General features: G+C 40.7%; 1 protein-coding gene across 1 annotated transcript in view; it reads right to left on the bottom strand.

The window, feature by feature from the left end:
- Nucleotides 1-20,780, bottom strand: part of LOC308692399 (E3 SUMO-protein ligase RanBP2-like) — a 59,925-nt gene that overhangs the window by 12,584 nt on the left and 26,561 nt on the right. The window contains exons 17-20 of the mRNA XM_081368368.1: nt 17,680-17,818; nt 17,118-17,212; nt 12,934-17,011; nt 35-255 (exon numbers count right to left, since the gene is read on the bottom strand). Coding sequence (XP_081224494.1) covers nt 35-255; nt 12,934-17,011; nt 17,118-17,212; nt 17,680-17,818 — 4,533 coding nt within the window. The remainder of the gene's footprint in view (nt 1-34; nt 256-12,933; nt 17,012-17,117; nt 17,213-17,679; nt 17,819-20,780) is intronic.

The following is a 20,780-nucleotide window of genomic DNA, read 5'->3' as shown; positions in this document are numbered from 1 at the left end:
ACGTCTCATGTCAGTGTTCAGAAAGTCCTCTGACCTGAGCATGCTGCAGTGTGTGTAGCTCTGCGCTGAAGTCATCAGGTCGATCTGAGTCGGAGTCGCTGCTGACGCCGCAGAGGAAGGTGGGCGGCAGCTTCAGGCGTCTGGCTCTCTGCTCCTCGTCTGCAGTCGGCTGCTTCTCCAACACTAGTGTGACCTCAGAGTCTGCAGACACACACTCTCCATCAGAGTCTGCAGACACACACTCTCCATCAGAGTCTGCAGACACACACACACTCTCCATCAGAGTCTGCAAACACACACTCTCCATCAGAGTCTGCAAACACACACTCTCCATCAGAGTCTGCAAACACACACTCTCCATCAGAGTCTGCAAACACACACTCTCCAACATCCAGTGCAAACATCTGGGGCTGCTGAGCGGGAGCAGCCCAAAACTTCAAAAGCCAGCTCTTCACACCGTGCCACCCAGAAGCAGAGCGTTGCCTCCCATGCTCCCCCACAGCAGAAAGGCTGGGGACAGGGAGGGCGCTCTCACCCGCAGTCTTCGAAGGGTAAAAATGATCTGAGGACCGTCATTATCTCTAAGAAGGCTGCGGGGTAGAGGTCCTGATGCCCGAGGACTCAGGCCAATGAGGGCAGTCCCCCCCGGAGCGGAGTGGTCAACACCTCATTATCGTGCCCTCAGGGGACCGTTCTGCCAACCCAGCCACCTCGTGTGCTTCAGGGCGCAGCCGGAAACGTAGTGGTCTTGGGATGCCCACCCACTCCGAGGAGGGCTCCAGAGCAGTCAGTTCGGTCGTTCCCTGCCGGTTCGCCGTTACAGGGCGTCGTGCTGATTGCACAACAAAAACCAGAAGCCAGTCTCGAGAGGCTGGTACCACTAGTAGAATTTTTGGCAGCGTGGAAGCTACTGCCAAATGTTTCTCGTTGGGTTCTGCAGACCATAGAAAATGGGTATCAAATACAGTCCGGGTCTCGCCCGCCCAGGTTTATGGGGGTCCTATCCACCGTTGTGGGCCCCGAGCAGGTTCTGGTGATGGAACAAGAAGTGAAAACCCTGTCAGAGAAAGGGGCCATAGAATATGTACCTCCTTCCAACAGAGAGTTCTACAGCCGGTATTTCATAGTTCCAAAGAAGGATGGGGGGTTGCGTCCCATTTTGGATCTTCGAGTGCTAAACGAGTTAGTCATGCAACTAGAGTTCAAAATGTTAACACTGAGACACGATAGATCTCAAGGATGCATACTTCCATGTATCCATCCTTCCATATCACAGGAAGTTCCTGAGGTTCGCTTTCGGGAGCAAAGCATACCAATATCGAGTTCTTCCATTCGGCCTAGCACTTTCACAAAATGCATAGATGCAGCTCTGGCGCCTCTGTGCCTGCAGGGTATTCGCATCATGAACTACATCGATGATTGGTTGATTCTGGCTCAGTCGCATCAGTTGGTGGTTCTGCATCGAGATGTCGTCCTCGCTAACATGAAAGAGTTGGGGTTATGGCTAAATGCCAAAAAGATTGTGCTTTCTCCACTACAGAGGACCACTATTCTAGGTGTGGTGTGGGACTCAATGTTGATGCAGGCACGCCTGTCACCGGCACGCATAGAGTCCATCCTTTCAGCTGTGAAAAGAATAAAGCTAGGCCAATCACTCACTGTCAAACAGTTTCAGAGACTGTTAGGTCTGATGGCAGCAGCATCCAACGTGATACCTTTTGGACTGATGTACATGAGACCCCTGCAGTGGTGGCTCAGGATCAAAGGGTTTGTCCCGAGGGGCAACCCCTTTCGCATGAACAGGGTTACGCGGCGATGCTTACGTGCCCTGGTTATGTGGAAGAAACCTTGGTTCCTGTCCCAGGGTCCCGTGTTGGGAGCTTCTTGTCATCGCAAGATGCTAACGACAGATGCCTCTCTCACGGGAGATGATCCCGTCTGGAGATGTTGGCTGTATTTCTTGCTCTAAAGAATTTCCTCGCAGATCTCAGGGGCCTATAAAAATCACCAGGGGGGTTTGCACTCGCGTCCGCTATGCAAACTGAAGCACCAACTCCTCCTGTGGTCTCAGGGGAAGCTGCTGTCACTCAGAGCAGCTTATATCCCTGGGGCCCAGAATATAGGAGCAGATATCCAGTCGAGACAGGGGCTAAGGCCCGGGGAATCGAGGCTCCACCCCGAGGTGGTGGAGCAGATATGGAGGGTGTTTGGCCAGGCACAAGTGGATCTGTTTGCGTCTCGAGAGACGTCTCACTGTCAACTTTGGCTCTCCCTCACGCATCCAGCTCCTCTCGGACTGGATGCGATGGTACAGACGTGGCCGAGGCTACGTTTGTATGCATTTCCCTGGATCGCTCTGCTCCCGAGAGTTCTGGAGAGAGTTCGCAGGGACCGGGTTCGCCTACTTCTTACCGGTCGAACCAGTTCACCAAATGTAACAGGTACAACAATTCTCGAGTCAACAGTGCACGAACAGTTTCTTTCGGACATGTTCAACATACTAAGAACAGATGAGCTGCAGATACTGAGCATGCGTGATAGCACCGTCTGGAACCAAACTTTCTTTCGGACAACTGATGCTGTGCTGATATATGAGCACGGGTGAACCAAGGATGTGAATGAGGGGGCGAATTTGCCGGAATGTACGTTTATTTAATAACAAATAAAATGTACTAGAGAATGCGAATACAACTAGTTTTATTAACATGCAACAACTGTTCAGTCAAAACATGTCAATGAAAATGAAAAATGAAAATATGTTTTTCTATTTACTATTGTGTATGCACGTTATATTTTAAGCTTTATGAGCTGGATCATGGTTTCTGTAAAAAAGTTTATGATGACTATATTTCCTTTAAATCTTTAAGGCGTGTGAAAGATCCACGTTTGCACGTTGCCTATATTGGGTGCTTTTGCAAAATGTAAATGTAAGAAATGTGAAATTTGTGTCAATAGCCAGCCCTACCGAACAATATTTGGTCGTCATTGAAAAAGCAATTCTACAAATGTTATCTGCAAAAGGCAACTAAGTCAAAACCTAATGATTACATGATTTCTTCTTTATTTCCAACTGTTTATTTGTTCTGAACATTCGTTTCAAATTACGTTGATGTATTAAGCTGCATAAATCGAAATAACTATAAAACAGTGGTGTTCTAAATCTTTTGACACCCTTCAAAATATACATGTGAACACTCTTAACATTTAAAAGCAGACATTCACATGTCATGAATATGAAGGAGGTTTTATGCATGTTTATGACAACTGTCATTAAGGGTAGTGTTGAAAACTTTTATTCCTTCATCAAAGCAAAACCAGGAGACGTTTGGGATCTCGTTCAAGTAGAAGTTATTCTTTATTGAGCGTGCTGCAGGTCTTCCAAAACAGTCTGTCTAATGTAACTTTACATATTGTCTTATAGGCATTTCAGTGGGCTGTCCTTAAAGGTGCTGACCTTACACACAGCCTTAGAGATGATCACTAAATCTAATCATCTAAAGACAATAGAGGCAATTACCCCCAACTGACTTCCCCAAATGGTATAAACACAAATGGTCACGGGAACTAGGACTAGGTAAACATTCACACACAGTTCAACTCTTAGTTGGAAGATCAAAGGCTAACAAAACCCCTGACTATTACAATGTTTAGACAGCTGACTTCTAATCAGTAAATTGATGCCATCATGTACACCTTGAATGCCCAATACAGTGTCGTTCACCTTAGTTTTTCATGTGAAATTATGTAAGGAAGTAGGATCAGCAGATCTTAAACATATTCTTAAATTTGTAACCCTTCAGTAGTTAATGACAGTTCTCATTTTAATGCAAATATGACATTGTGTGAGATGTCTTTGTTATGACACCTTGACATAAACCTATACATCATAACCTGTCAGTGTCTTTGTCATGACAACTTGACATTACTAAGACAACATAACCGGTCATAAATATGTCATAAACATGCATAGTCCTGTCATGATTATGAAGGTGTCATGTCAGTCTTATGCACACCCCTTCAAGTAAAGTGTTACCCAAGTGGTATTAATCAACATAATTAATTGCGATATTTTAAGAGAAATGTTTTGATGTTGTCATAATTGTGCAGGGCTAACTCATGTTTTGTGTACTCTATACCGAGTCTTCTCTCAATAGACCGTCAGAAAAACGTGCCACATCTGTTTTAATGCAAATTCTATTAATACAATGCAGTGGTCAAGATACATGATAGGGCTGCATTATTTCTCTCTAAATTGTAATCATATTCATTTTTAAGACTGAGGGCCCTATTTTGACGATCTGATATGCAAGTATCAAACGCAAAACGCAATAGCTTTGTGGGCGGATCTCGCTGTTGCTATTATACTGGCGGGATAAATGACTCTTGCGACGCAAATCTAAGATGTGTTGGTCTGAAGTCGCTACATTACTCATAGGTGTGGTTTGGGAATAACGTGCAATAAACCAATCAGAGCATCCGCGCACATTCCCTTTAAAAGCAGGCGCGCTTGTTCCATGGCGGATTGATATTTTAATGGCAGAATTGCCGGCGCACAATTACTACATTATTACTACAATCAGCCTGAATAATTTGGGTAAATGTGTAAGCTAGATTTATGCCTATTTTTTCACATCTTTTCATAAGAGAAATCCTCTTCTCCTGAAAACGGTCTGAGAGGTCCGTTTAAAAGCATGTCCCCTCTGAGAAATAAGTCTAATTTCACCACAATATCATCTGAATGTCTCGAATAACGCGCCACTGACTTTAGACTCGTTTATTTCTGGTCAGTGGAGGAATTATTTTGTGAAACTGCAAAATAGCACCAGTGAACGTTTGCGCCGGAACACGCTCCTCTTTCCGATGAACCGTCCCGGGAGCGCAAGTTCATTCCCTTTCAAATATTTTTATTAGAGCACATTTTCACAACTTTATATTATCTACATCATACACAAGAGTATAATGTATATCCACATAGAAATGTGTGCATTTTTTTTGAACATACAACAATGGAAAAGAAGAACAGAATCAACAGATAGACATACAGAGTACAGAAAAAAAAAAAAAAAAATAATAATAATAAAAAAAAAATATATATAAAAAAATACAAACCTAAATAAATCCCGCTTCCCCACCCTACCCAGCCTTATCCTTCCGTCTAAATAAATACTTTATTATAGTTAGAGGGAAACATTAATTTCCACTGCCAGGTGTGAGAAAGTGAATGAGAGGTGACCACACTTTTTCAAAGTGTGGGAGTTTATCCATAAGAATATATTTTATTCTCTCTAAGTGGAGAGTGTTAGTAAGATCACTAAGCCACATCTTTGTGGAGGGTGTTTCTTTATTTTTCCAATGCATGAGAAGTAGTTTCTTTGCGGTGATGAGACTATAGGACAGGAGGCATTGTTGGTAATTGTTTAACCTTTTAATATCATCTGAAATTCCTAAAATAATAATGAGTGGATTAGGCTCCAATTGTATGTTAAGTATCCTAGAAATTAAACTGAAGATATTAAACCAAAAGATCTTAACCTTGGGACACAGAACGAAGCTGTGAAGCAACGTGTCTTCTGCAACAAGGCATCTGTCACAAAGAGGGGATATCTCAGGGTATATTTTGTGTAATCTCTCCTTAGAATAGTGAAGACGATGTAGAATCTTAAAGTGAATTAGGCAGTGCCTAGCATTATTAGAACATCGATGTGTATGTTCCAAACTCTTTTCCCATAGAGGGTCTGGGATCACAGTGTTCATTTCTTCCTCCCATTTTGTTTTTATTGAAGTGGAGATCACTGGACTGATAGACTGCAAAGTGTCATAAATATAAGATATCGATTTTTCTGAGCAAGACATGGGCCGGAGGCATCGATCAAGACAAGAGCCTGAGAAGGTCTCAAAATTTTGCAAATGTTTTCTTACATAGTTTCTAATTTGCAAGTATCTAAAGAAACTACTACCCGGTATATTATATTTACTCTGTAATTGTGCAAAAGATGCAAAAATGCCATTAATGTATAACTCTCCTATTGTATGGATGCCTCTGTTCATCCAGAGATTAAAAGTATTATCAAGAATGGATGGAGGAAATGTAGGGTTTCCAGTGATAGGTAATGCATAAAATATGGGTTTCAACTTAAAGTGTGATTTGATTTGTTTCCAAATACGCACTGTACTGTGGATCATCACATTGCTATTGTACAAAGACTTCTCAATAGTGTAAGGTGCCAGAAGGATGGCACCTATAGAGTTAGGCTGGCATGCCTCTTGTTCTAATTCGAGCCAGTTTGGTGGGGTAGCAGTGTTATCCAGCCAGTACGCCATAATCTTGATATGTGAGGCCCAGTAATATGATAAAAAATTCGGGAGTGCCAAGCCTCCTTCTATTTTAGATTTACAGAGGTGTTTCTTGCCTATTCTGTGGGTTTTGTAGTCCCATAAGAAAGGGAGCACAATCGAGTCAATTTTTTTAAAGAAAGATTTGGGGAGAAATACTGGAATGTTCTGAAATAAATATAGTAGTTGGGGCAAGAAAATCATTTTGATGGCATTCACTCTGCCAAGTAATGAGATTGGCAAAGTCTTCCAGAACTGTATATTTGATTGTAATTTAGACAGCAGTGGTGGGAAATTCTCCTTAAATAAATTAGAGTGGCATTTTGTAATCTGAATTCCTAAATACGTGAATTTTTCTGAAGATACACTAAAAGGGAGGTTCTGTAACCAGGCAATATTCCGCACCTGCATGGGCATTAGCTCGCTTTTGTTCCAATTTATCCTGTAACCAGAAAAGGTCCCAAATGAATTTATTTTATCGAGTAATTGTGAGATTGTGACTTGGGGTTGAGAGATAAATAATAAAACATCATCGGCATATAGTGAAATTTTGTTTATAGATTTTTGTGTATTATAACCATGAATTAAAGGGTCTGAGCGGATACTCTCGGCAAGGGGTTCGATTGCTAAAGCAAAAATTAAGGGGGAAAGAGGGCACCCTTGTCTAGTTCCTCTATGTAGTCTGAAACGGGGGGACAATATTTGATTAGTCAGTATCTGTGCACAGGGGTTGTTGTAAAGAAGCTTTACCATTGATATGAATTTTTCTCCAAAATTAAATCTCTTTAAAATTTCAAATAGATACGGCCACTCGACTTGGTCGAATGCCTTCTCAGCATCGAGTGAAAGGATGGCTAGCTCTTCTTGTGGTCTATTAGTAGCATACATGATATTAAATAAACGTCTAAGATTGAAAAAAGAATTTCTACCTGGTATAAAGCCAGTTTGGTCTGGATGAACTAATTTATCTAAAAAGGGGCTCAATCTATTGGCCAAAATTTTAGAAAATAATTTCCCATCTTGGTTTAATAGAGAAATAGGTCGAAAAGAGCCAACCTCTTCTGGATCCTTACCCTTTTTATGTATCACTGTAATAACCGCTTCTGTTAAAGTAGGAGGTAGGACACCATCCGTGTGGGCTTGAGTGAACACCCTATGTAGGTATGGGCACAGGGTTACATTACATTTTTTATACAGCTCTCCTGGAAGGCCATCAGGGCCTGGAGCTTTATTACTTTTGAGTGAAGTAATAGCTTTTTTAACTTCTTCAACAGAAATTTCAGAATTCAGCTGAGCTGCCTCATTTTCATCTAGTTGGGGGAGATTGCACTTATTTAAGAAATCTTGCATAGCTGTATAGTCTGTATTACTTTTGGAAGTGTACAAATTTTTGTAGAATTGGAGAAATCGATCATTAATGTCCTTGGGTTTGATCAGGATCTCACCTTTATCAGATTTAATTTTATGTATCGTGCGATCATTTTCCTGTTTTCTGAGTTGCCGGGCTAAGAGTCTATGTGGCTTGTCATTAAACTCAAAATGTTTTTGTTTTGTATATAAAAATGCCTTACTAATCTTTGCCGAGAGTATCTTGTTATATTCATATTTTAAGGCAGATATCTTTTTGTGCAAGTCACTGGAGGGAGTTTTGGCATTCTCTTTATCCAGGAGGTTAATTTGGTTGTCTAGTTCGAGTAATCTAGCTTTGTTCATTTTCCTTCTAGATGCTTCAAATGAAATTATAGAGCCTCTAATAAATGCTTTGAATGCCTCCCATAGAACAGTAGGGGTGGTTTCTGAATTATCATTAGTATCAAAGTAAAGGGATATCTGAGATTTTAAATAATCACAGAACTCCTTTTCGGTTAATAAAAGAGGGTTTAGCCTCCAGTTCAACTGTGGCTTCACAATGTTTTGAATATTCAGAGTACACGTAAGGGGACTGTGATCTGAGATCAAAATGTTGTGGTATTTCGGATTTACAGCATAAGGTGTTAGTTTTGCATCTATGAGAAAATAATCTATCCTGCTATAAGAGTTATGTGTTGCAGAATAAAAGGAGTAATCCCTACCTGTCGGGTTGGCTATTCTCCAAATGTCAGACAGATTAGTATTGTTGATAAATGTATTAAGAAAGACACTTGAATTACTCTTCTCTGCTCTGCGAGTGGAAGATCTGTCCAAATACGGATCTAATACGCAATTGAAGTCCCCTGCTATAATCAAGTTCGTCTGGGATAAATCTGGAATAAGAGACATTGCCTTCTGAAAGAATGATGGATTGTCTATATTTGGAGCGTATATGTTCATCAAGGTGAGAGGTGTAGAATATATTTCCCCAGTTACAATCAGAAATCGACCTTCCTTATCAGATATTGTATCTTTGTGAATGAAGGGAACACCTTTCCTTATCATAATTGCTGTACCTCTTGCTTTAAAATTAAATGATGAGTGGTATACATTATTAATCCATTTACACTTTAACCTGATATGAGAGTCTTTTTTCAAGTGGGTTTCCTGTAAGAATATTAGATCTGGTGCCAGTGATTTAAGATGGGCAAAAATTTTACCTCTTTTAATTGGATTGTTAAGTCCACGCACATTCCAGCTAGCTAAGGTTACACCCCTCCTTCCTTCTCTTGTATTCAGATCATTTTGTATTGGCATATCAGAAAAAAAAAAATAGAGTGAATAACTGTTCCAATTAGTACACTTTCAAATTGTGATTTTATAGTAGTAAGACGGCTAAGTCCCACCCACCCCTTCCCCATCCTATAAACTCTTTTAAACCCTCTAGAACAAACTGAGTAAACAAAGAATAAGAACATTCCTAGCCAGTACTAAACAAACGTATGGCACGAAAGTACTTCGGGAAGTGTTAAAAATAAAAATAAATAAGAAAAGAAATTAGTCTAACCAAAAAACTATTACTTCCCTGAGCTGTTACTGTTAACCTTTGTTAACCTAGTAACTAGAGCTTCTCAAATAGCTCGTCAGAATAATTTGAATAAAACAAAAACATTTATACTGTAGGGTATAAAACGATGTGTAGCCTAACGCACAGTCTCACCATATTTTGATGGATTGAACCCGTATATTAGTATAACTGCTCTGTCCACATAGCTGGGCCACCTGGTGTGTCACTTCCTCTGTCAATATCTATTGTGGCTGTCCAAAGTGTTTCTCAGCGTAATCTTGAGCTTCCTTCGGGTCGGTGAACGACATTTTCACTCCTCCGTGTGTCACCATCAGCCTGGCAGGGTAAATCAGTCCGTATCTGACGTCCGATCTTCCTCGTAACATTTCTCTAACTTTAGTGAAGGCCGCTCTCTGTTTGACCACAGAAGGAGGGAAATCTGGAAATATGTGTATTTTCCGCCCTTGGTATTCCAGCTTGTTCTTTTCTATGGCCCTACGTAGTATTTCCTCACGGACGTGGTAGTAGTGAAGTCTTAAGATGAAGGGTCGTGGGGGGTCCTCTGATTTCGGTTTCTGGCGGTTTATCCTGTGTGCGCGATCTATCAGTGGTTGCTCCGGCAGAGACAGCGCTTCGGATAGGAGTTGTGAGATGAACTCTCTGGGCCGCGGCCCCTCTTTTCCCTCCGGTATTCCTATAATCCTAATATTGTTCCGTCTGGAGCGCGCCTCGAGGTCCTCACATTTTTCATCCAGATGTTTAACTTTAGTTGTCAGATGATCCACTGTAGATTGCAGTGTGGAGAGGATGTCAGAATGGGATGAAGCGCTTTCTTCCAGCTCTTTTAAAGCGGTCTCGTGTACTGCTGATATGCCTCTCAGCTCAGAGATAGATTTCTGGACGTTTTCATTAAGTGATGAAATCTCGCCCCTGATAGTAGCAGAAACTTCTGTGATGCGGTTTTCTATGGTGGCACAAACCTCTGATCTGATCCGGTTTACATCTGCACTTAAAGCAGCGATGGCCGCGAGCACCGTCTTATTAGAGGGTTCATCCACAGTGCTGTCATCAGCCTCCGGGGCCTCCGAGCAAGGCGCGCTCGAGGTCTCTGGGCCTGTCTCAGGTGCCTCGCTTTTCTTGACTTTCGGTTTAACCATTGTCGAAACCGAGCAGAATACTTGGTTCCGGTGATTACCGCGACGTTTATGTTCTTCACAAAGTGGGTAACAATCGATGATTTTGCGTTTTTGCTCAGTTTTTGAACGGATTTTTGACGAGCTATCTGGAGGTGCGTCTTAGCCTTCCATTGCTCGCTAGCGCCCCCGCGCAAGTTCATTCCCTAATATACCGACGTGCGTCTGTGGAGGGAAAAGCCCGCCGTGCGGGCAAAAAATCTTGCAACAGCCTATTCCTATAACGACACTTGTTGGTGTCACAATTCTAGATAGGAAAACAACCTTACAAGACATTCACTGCTGAAAAATGTAAGGACTTTGAAGCCACTGGTCCACTTTAATTGTAAATTCTACTGAAGTTTCAGACAAACATCTAAAGGTTAGCCAGTTTTAGAACATGCAAACATTTTGATTGAGGAAACAATGTTTAAGTTATCACATCATTCAGCCAAGGTCAGGTCTCCCGGCTCATGCCAGTCAGTGAGAACTCGGTGTGCCACAGTAAACTGTGACCTGAAATACCTGGGGCTTCAAACTGGGTGGCTGATGTGCAGCTCCAAAATGCCATTGGGATTATTTTTTAAAAGCCTAAAATCCAAACCCCCCAAAAAGTTACAAAGTAAGTAAGATTTAAAGATTATTCTTGTCAAGGACTTGAATTTATCTCAGTTACTGAGTGGATGGTGAAAATCAGTCTCTATACGACAGAAACATGGGCTTAATGACATCAGCTGTAAAGGAGACATTTCAGAGGCGACAGATTGCAAAGACATTTTTTTCTTCCTTGGGAAAGCATACACCAATGAACAATGCCCAATAATATCATGAACTTGCAAATAAACCATGAAACCGAACAACTAGAATATAAACTAGGGATGCGTTTAGCTCCAACCTTTATTAAACACACCTAAATCAACTAATCATTATCTTTAGGACTACTTGAATTCCAGGCAGGTGTGTTTGCCCTTACGAAAAGAAAATATATTTCCCAATATATGAATGATCAATATATTTAATGATATAACAGTATATTTGAAAATATACAGAATAATATATTGTTAATAATTAATAATATAATTAATATAATATTAATATAATTAATAATATGTAACGCAAAGCAGATGATCAGTTCTGCATGTGATTAAATCACTCAAAATCCTCCCGTGATCAACCCCCTTTTAGTCTCTGGGACTTGATTAAATTACAGGAATCCTCATTCACAAACACCCTCTATTCTCTTGAACTGCGACATTCAGAGCAAATGGCATCCCCCGAGAGACAGAGACACTCTCATCCCTGGACATTGTGGTCAAAAATCACCCTTGCCAATGTATTTTGAAATGTATTTGTGTTGTGTTTCATGGTCCCTATACGGCAGACCGCTATAACTAAGTTTTATGGTATAATCAAAAGTGAAATGCTTAATAGTACGAAGAATCATGTAACTCTTTGTTATTAACTGCCAGGATCACGATCCGTGGTATCATTGTGTCCAAGAAAAACCAACGGTGTTGAATTCTTAACTCAAAGTATAAAATTATGCATTCTGTTATTTATATCGTTTATAACAGATTTAAATCCCCGCTGTACCTCTATCCAGAGGGCTTGGCTTAAGTGAACAAAGAAGAGTTTGGCGCCACACATCCGCCCAAATGATTGGTCTAGGTACGTGAGGAAGGCGTGGCTGGGTTCCTTCATAACACGGAAGGTTATTTGTCGGTGTTACAGACTGTTAGGTTTCTATACAGAAATTATGCACAGTCTGCCGGACGGACACTTGCGTAATCACTGAATAGTGAATTATATCCAAATTCCCCCTGATTAAAGATATAATTTCATCTACCTATATTAATGGTTGATACGAGTAATCGTGTTAATTATTAATATAAGGTGAGGTTTGATCTATTCCCTATTTGGGATAATATAATGTGTATGCGATATTAATATTCATCATATTATAAATATTTTCCTCAGTTGAGTATTAATTCCCCATAACAAAAGCCATTGTCGCTACAAATATATTACAATATATTGATTAATACATAAGGAATTGGTGCTTTTCATATATTGAAAAATATGTGACAATATATTTACTAATCTATCATAATGTATATAATTGTATATTCAATAATACATAGATGTATGTGTGTGTGTGTGTGTGTGTGTACGTACAATACATTAACATTTATATAGGTACATGTATGTGCAATATGTACACAATAAAGGATACAACTTTGTGAAAATTACATGTAATGCTATTTATGTATTCATTTATAAATATTTTATATGAATCAATATACATGGTCCAAATATTGTAGTATATTGAAAAATATCAGCACTAGTTTCCCACATATATATTCCCGTGTATTTTTGTTCCGTAAGGGTGGAGCAGGGTTGGAACTAAAACTGGACGGTAACCTCCTGAGAACAGGGTTGGACATCCCTGATCTAAACTAAGGGGTCTAAACAGTTTTGTTCATAAACTATGGGCCACAGAATATAGCTTACCTGTTGGGATGCTGAAAGGATTCCCAATGGATGGCTGACTGGTCACTTCCTGTCCAGAGGTTTTCAGTCTTGAGGCACTCGTTTCCTCATCTTTTGGACTGGGAATTTTAACAGGAGATTTCTCTTTTGATGACAAAGGGCTCCCAAAGATCTTCTGCACAGAGTCTGACCCACTGACAAACCCTGTAACAAGGTCAACGTTCTCAGGCATCTGAACAACTGACTCAAACTGAATATCGTCATTATCCTCTGTTTTGTACATTTCATCTTCTTGATCGGCAGATGTGTCTGTCTTGGAGCTGGAATTCATTTCTGTAAACAGCTGCTGGCCAGCTCCTGGAAAGCCTTTGAAAGTGGGATCCTTCTGGCCGAACTGAAAACTACCCTGTGAAGAATTTGCCAATTCTGCGAAACCAAAGGAGTTAGGCTTAACGGTAAGGAGGGGATTATTATTGTGACTACCAGTGTCTAAGGGCTCATCTGAGGAATTTGGGATTGCCTCTTTTTCCTTCTCTCTGTTAAGTTCAGCAATATCCTTCTGGCCAAACTGAAAACTACCCTGTGAAGAAATTGCCAATTCTGCGAAACCAAAGGAGTTAGGCTTAACGGTAAGGAGGGGATTATTATCGTGACTACCAGTGTCTACGGGCTCATTTGAGGAACTTGGGATTGCCTCTTTTTCCTTCTCTCTGTGAAGTTCAGCAATATCCTTCTGGCCAAACTGAAAACTACCCTGTGAAGAAATTGGCAATTCTGCGAAACCAAAGGAGTTAGGCTTACTGGTAAGGAGGGGATTATTATCGTGACTACCAGTGTCTATGGGCTCATCTGAGGAACTTGGGATTGCCTCTTTTTCCTTCTCTCTGTGAAGTTCAGCAATATCCTTCTGGCCAAACTGAAAACTACCCTGTGAAGAAATTGCCAATTCTGCGAAACCAAAGGAGTTAGGCTTACTGGTAAGGAGGGGATTTTTATCGTGACTACCAGTGTCTACGGGCTCATCTGAGGAACATGGGATTGCCTCTTTTTCCTTCTCTCTGTGAAGTTCAGCAATATCCTTCTGGCCAAACTGAAAACTACCCTGTGAAGAAATTGCCAATTCTGCGAAACCAAAGGAGTTAGGCTTAACGGTAAGGAGGGGATTTTTATTGTGACTACCAGTGTCTACGGGCTCATTTGAGGAACTTGGGATTGCCTCTTTTTCCTTCTCTCTGTGAAGTTCAGCAATATCCTTCTGGCCAAACTGAAAACTACCCTGTGAAGAAATTGCCAATTCTGCGAAACCAAAGGAGTTAGGCTTACTGGTAAGGAGGGGATTTTTATCGTGACTACCAGTGTCTACGGGCTCATCTGAGGAACATGGGATTGCCTCTTTTTCCTTCTCTCTGTGAAGTTCAGCAATATCCTTCTGGCCAAACTGAAAACTACCCAGTGAAGAAATTGCCAATTCTGCGAAACCAAAGGAGTTAGGCTTAACGGTAAGGAGGGGATTTTTATTGTGACTACCAGTGTCTACGGGCTCATCTGAGGAACTTGGGATTGCCTCTTTTTCCTTCTCTCTGTGAAGTTCAGCAATATCCTTCTGGCCAAACTGAAAACTACCCTGTGAAGAAATTGCCAATTCTGCGAAACCAAAGGAGTTAGGCTTACTGGTATGGAGGGGATTATTATCATGACTACCAGTGTCTATGGGCTCATCTGAGGAACTTGGGATTGCCTCTTTTTCCTTCTCTCTGTGAAGTTCAGCAATATCCTTCTGGCCGAACTGAAAACTACCCTGTGAAGAATTTGCCAATTCTGCGAAACCAAAGGAGTTAGGCTTAACGGTAAGGAGGGGATTTTTATTGTGACTACCAGTGTCTACGGGCTCATTTGAGGAACTTGGGATTGCCTCTTTTTCCTTCTCTCTGTGAAGTTCAGGAATATCCTTCTGGCTGAACTGAAAACTACCCTGTGAAAAATTTGCCAATTCTGCGAAACCAAAGGAGTTAGGCTTACCGGTAAGGAGGGGATTATTATAGTGACTATCAGTGTCTAAGAGCTCATCTGAGGAATTTGGGATTGCCTCTTTTTCCTTCTCTCTGTGAAGTTCAGCAATATCCTTCTGGCCAAACTGAAAACTACCCTGTGAAGAATTTTCCAATTCTGCGAAACTGAATGAAAAAGAGGAACTTGATGGTGCAGTAGAGGTCTTGCCTTTTATATTTGGGTTTGCTGCCTGACATGCGAGACACTGCCTAGCTGTACCTTCATTTCTTACCAGGCAAGTGTCACAATCCCACTGTCCCTCTTTTTTACCAAACATGGCAGCTAACTCAGTGCTACAGGGGGCTTTGCAAGAAACGCATTCAGTTGCTGAAGCCTCATTCCTCACTAAGCAGGAGTCACAGTCCCATTGACCCTCTTTCTTGACAAATTGAGAGCCAAAACCAGAGCCAAAAGGGAGTGCTGGAGTTGCTGACACTTTTGCATGTTGTGGTGCATCAGCCTGAATAGTTTTCTTATCAGCCTGAGCTGCAAGGTCAACAGATGTTACTGCAGCATCATTTGATCCAAATTGAAAAGAAACTGGTATTTGAGACCCAAATGCTAAGCCCATTGAGCTGACACCAGTGTCTCCAGTAAGTCCAAAAGAAAAAGATTTGGCAGGAGGAGCCACAGGCACAGAGCCTTTGAGTTCCTCTACAGGTTTGTTCTTTGCTGTAGAAGGAGCTGCACTGTTGCAGGCAACACACACTGCAGATGTGGGAGCGTTTCTTACACAGCACACATCGCAGTCCCATTCACCCTGCTTCTTGGAAAACAGTGTTTTAAGATCCATTTCTTTGGATGAAACCTGAGGCTTCGGAGTTTCACATTTACTTTCCAACTGTTGGCCTTGTGGGGACTCTAGAATGAATTTTTGAGCCTCCTCAAATTTGAATTTAAACAGTGCGGCCTCATCCGCAGTTTTAAAACGAATGGCCAACTGCTCAGTCTTGGCCGTTTCATCTGCATAGTCCATAGCATACCACACCCAGGACTTGTCAGATCCAGCATTTGGTTTGAGGACCATATCTGCAGTGATATAGTGATTAGCACAGATTTTGAGAACCTGTTCCCTCCTCATCAACAGACGAACTTTCCCGGATGTTCTGTGTTTTAGAATTTTGAAACTTCCAATGCCCCTCTCCTTCCATTCTTTAGTCTCAGGGTCAAACCGGAAGAGTTTTGCTCTCTTGCAGAACATCTCCTCTTCCTCCTCCTCACCAGTTTTCACATCAACCTTATCAGGAAGAGGCACAATGGGCTCAAAATGAGGTCCATCCTCTTCCTCTTCCACGTGGGTGCTATCATTATCACTTTTCTCTTCCTGAGCCTCTGGATTTCCTAATACTGGTTTGGTTCCACTTGCAAAGCTAAATCTTTGGTCAGTGTTGCCAAAAATATTAATTTTGCTCTGAGCAGCATCTGTGAATAAAACCCCTGTGGCACTTTTACTCCCAAAAGTAAAGACTCCACTCTGGCTAGGCGGATGCTCTTGGGTCTGATGTTTCGGTTCTGATGGTCCGTCCGCTTTGGGAGGAATATCTGACGTCAGAAGTCCCAAGAGGCTTTCACTATTTTTCATCTGAGCAGAGGAAAAGGTGAAATCACCATCATTGGACTTGAAAGTGGAGTTGAACTTGAATGCAGATATTGCTGATGTTGATGGGGCACTGTCAACCCCCCCAAAGTTTGGAACCTTAGGAGGTTCACCTGTGAACTGCGACCCAAGACTCATCTTGGGGTCAACAGTCTTGTTTTCACTGCTCTTGGATGGCTGCGTAGATGTATCAACACATGGCTTAGTGAAATATCCAGGCTCTGGCAATGTTGGATTGACTGTAGGTTGAGGGAAATTGTGACTATAACACTCTTCACTGTATGGAGAGAGTAAGGATGTAGCTGGAGACTCAAACCGGATGGGAGCACCAAAGACCTGCTCTTGAGGATATATGCATGCAGGAGTTGACTGAAGAGGTGGTGTGTGTGTTGATTGCTGGTAGGCATACATATGCTGCTGTGGAGGAAGACGATTCATCCCGTATACTGGGCCCTGCAGAGGTAAACACTTTGTAAATACTTTGATATTGATTCTGTGCTTTTTCTTGGTAAAAAAAAAGATGAAATATATTGCATTTACATGAAAATCACTCCACTACCTTTGTTGGTGTAGCATTTGCAGCAGGGCTTAGAAGATACTGTGAATTACATGCTGGAGACTTGTTGTAGTACGCAGAGGGACCTGTAGTGGCAACTGAGGAAAAAAAAGAAATGGGTTTTAATTATGTGTTAAATATTGTATACGCAATTTTTTTGGTGATGCCCCCATTTAGAAGCAAAAAAACACACATTTGCGGTACACTCATAAATTAATGAAAAATTGTTTACATTATTAAATCTGACACTTACGAATAAACCAAAAAAGAACCCAACAATATAATTTTTTGGGGTTGAAAAACTGCTGTGCATTTTTTTCCCAGCTTTATATTTTTCTTTTATTCTGATAAATCCCTCTTATTTGGTTGAATAAGCACATTGGAAAAAACTGCACAAACCTCATTGGTTCGCATGTCTATTGCTGTGAGATTGTTGATATATTTTAATGTTGAAATTGAACAAGATTTGAGATGTGCTGGGGGGGCACACATTGAGAATCACTGGTATACACACAACATTTCAAAGACGGCAGATTTGGGGAATAAAGCAACTCATTGAACTGACCAGTAAGAGGAGCACCATGGAATGCCTGTGCTCCAGGAAATCCTTCCTGAAGTCCTTCTGCAGGATAACTATCTCTGTACGTCCTATATGAGGATGCTGTCGCTTCAGGGGAATTAAGGCGCATGTCATAAACATCATTCTGTGTGAGACGGAAAACAAAACATGATATTACAAACCCTAAAATCTGAAACTTGTCTGTACCAATTTCACAAAGAGCTCCTGACCAGTTTCACATGGTTGAATATTAACCCACTAGAAAAATCATACCGCTTTGTCAAAAACTAACTTCTAAAACAACACTTTTAACATAATAGCTTTTATAAGTTATTTTTTTTATTTTTTTTTAAGTATTTATTAGATAGGACAGTGTAGATGAAACAGTAAACAATGGGGAGGACAGAGAAGGGAACAGGGTTATCACTGTAAAGCTACTTTGAAGCAATATGTATTGTATAAAGTGCTATATAAATAAAGGTGACTTGACTTTAGTGCCCTGAAGATACACAGAACACAAGGTGGCGCTAACATACAGAAAACTGCATTCAAGACCTGTACTGCACATTTGAGAAGACAACGAAAATTAATGGTCAAGTCAGCTTTATTTCTATAGCGCTTTCCGACAATATACTATGGGGGTATTATTGTTGCAATATTCCAAATAAATAGATTAATATTCACAAATAAATGTAAAGAGATTCACAAAAATTTATCGAATTCACAAATAAATAGATTAAGATCCACAAATAAATGTAAAGAGTTTCAAAAAAATATATAAAATACACAAATAAATAAAATGAGATTTGCAAATAAATAAAATATTTACAAATGTTTTATTATTTTACAAACACAACTCTGCCTGGCATTTATTTGTGAATCGGTTCCTGTGCATTTGTGAATCCCCTCACGCATTTGTGGATTTTGTGGATTTTGAAACACTTCTAGCGTTGACGTGCAGACAGATCCACAAATAAGTAGACTCCACCCACCGCCTACTCAAGCCAATCAGATAACGGCCACATCGAGCTGGCCAATCGTAGCACGTTCTCGCTTCAACCAATCACGTTTGGCTTTACACTCTGGGCGGGGACTGATTCTTGCATCCTTGAAAGGAGCAGTAGTAGCGCTGAACTGTTTGTGTGGTAAAAACACTCTGTTTTCAAAAGATTGTTGGAGTTTATATTATCTTTCCCTTTATATTTCCATCAGGATACACTCAGAGAATTATGATAATCAGAGATCCCGAGCATCATGAACAGTCTCTACACCGGCAAGAGGCGTGACACAGCGCGTCAAAAGCAAATAGGCCCTATCTATTCATAATGTAAAACTAGCATGTTTGAAACGTTAACACATATTCCCTATGTGACGTCTGCTTAGCTGCAGACATGTCTGCATGATCGTACTCTTAACGGCTCTGATCGTAGCCTACTTATTGACTAGTGCTGTTTACTTGAAAAATCATATTTCGTGATAGTGTCCTGGACGCGGGGCATTCATTGATAGTAAACGGATCCCCGCACTTCTAGATAGATAGAAGATAGATTAGAAGATAGATAGATTCTTCTAGATAGATAGCCTCGCACGGGGTAGACACGATGCAAGAAATTACAGGACATATGATTTTGCCTTTTAAAGCACAATTGCGGTGACAAATAGCAATAGGACATAAATAAATGTCATGTAGAATACCAAATATGAGCCCAAATGACCACCCAATATGGAACGGTACGAGCCTCAGCATCAGCGTGTAGTAGCAAATAAAAATCTTGCAATGCAAATTAAAAACTCGTGTAGCTATTTATGGGTTGAACCCAGTTAGTCAGCTACTTGATGCTTTTCTGTTCTATCTTGAATAACGTGACGCGTCCATAATGCGCTGTTCCCGAGATGTAAAGGGCTGTTGCTCTGGCTTTTTTCAAGGCTCATACAAATAGTGGCTTGGCTTGACAAGCAGTCTAATGGTGTAATTCTAACAAAATCCAAATTTTAAACATATTTTATGGGCCTTTACGAGTACTTTTTGAAATGCAGATGAATGATGAATGAGCACAGAGCAAGATCGCCCAGTGTAAAGCCAAACGTGATTGGTTGAAGCGAGAACGTGCTACGATTGGCCAGCTCGATGTGGCCGTTATCTGATTGGCTTGAGTAGGCGGTGGGTGGAGTCTACTTATTTGTGGATCTGTCTGCACATCAACGCTAGAAGTGTTTCAAAATCCACAAATGCGTGCAGCGATTTACAAATGCACAGAAAGCGGTTCACAAATAAATGCCAGGCAGAGTTGTGTTTGTAAAATAATAAAACATTTGTAAATATTTTATTTATTTGCAAATCTCATTTTATTTATTTGTGTATTTTATATTTTTTTGTGAAACTCTTTACATTTTTTTGTGGATCTTAATCTATTTATTTGTGAATTCGATACATTTTTGTGAATCTCTTTACATTTATTTGTGAATATTAATCTATTTATTTGGAATATTGCAACAATAATACCCCCATAATATACAGTTATTAGTGGAAGGGTTACACATATAGAAATGACTGATCAATAGCATACCACAACTGATGTGTGGCCAAACATGCTGAAAGGGTCATGAAAGCCTGAAACACATTTCTGTAACATTATTGAAAATTTTATCACACACCATTTGATGCCACAGAAGATGACAAAATGTGTAAAACCGGAATAGTGACTGGCACGAAGAGCAGCGGCGTATGCAAACGTCATTCATGAGAGGTACTGCAGTCATGAGATCGCCCGGTTCAACAACACGTGTGGAGCGGCGCACCATGTCTTCTCCAAATGAAACTCACTGATGCAAATAATGGCAGTGATATAGAGGTATGTTTGTAAGTGATGAAAGGATGGATTATTCAATAGAAGACATGACGATAAACACCAAAAAACATTCCATAGTAAAGTAACTATACCTTTTAAGGCTTTAAATCGTGCTGTCAAATGTACTGGTATATTTGTTACTAAAGTGTTCACAAGGTGAATAAGAGATTGAGTGCAGTTAGCTTTGATTATAACAGCTCTTGTTCAGAGTGAATGTTTGCACGCTCAAACTGCATTACCCAGTCTCCACGCACTCCT

The sequence above is a fragment of the Scardinius erythrophthalmus genome (assembly GCF_964197995.2).
Source record: "Scardinius erythrophthalmus genome assembly, chromosome: 6".
NCBI classification, from domain to species: domain Eukaryota; kingdom Metazoa; phylum Chordata; class Actinopteri; order Cypriniformes; family Leuciscidae; genus Scardinius; species Scardinius erythrophthalmus.
Note: the sequence above shows the minus strand (reverse complement) of the source record. Positions and strands in the feature narration are given on the sequence as shown.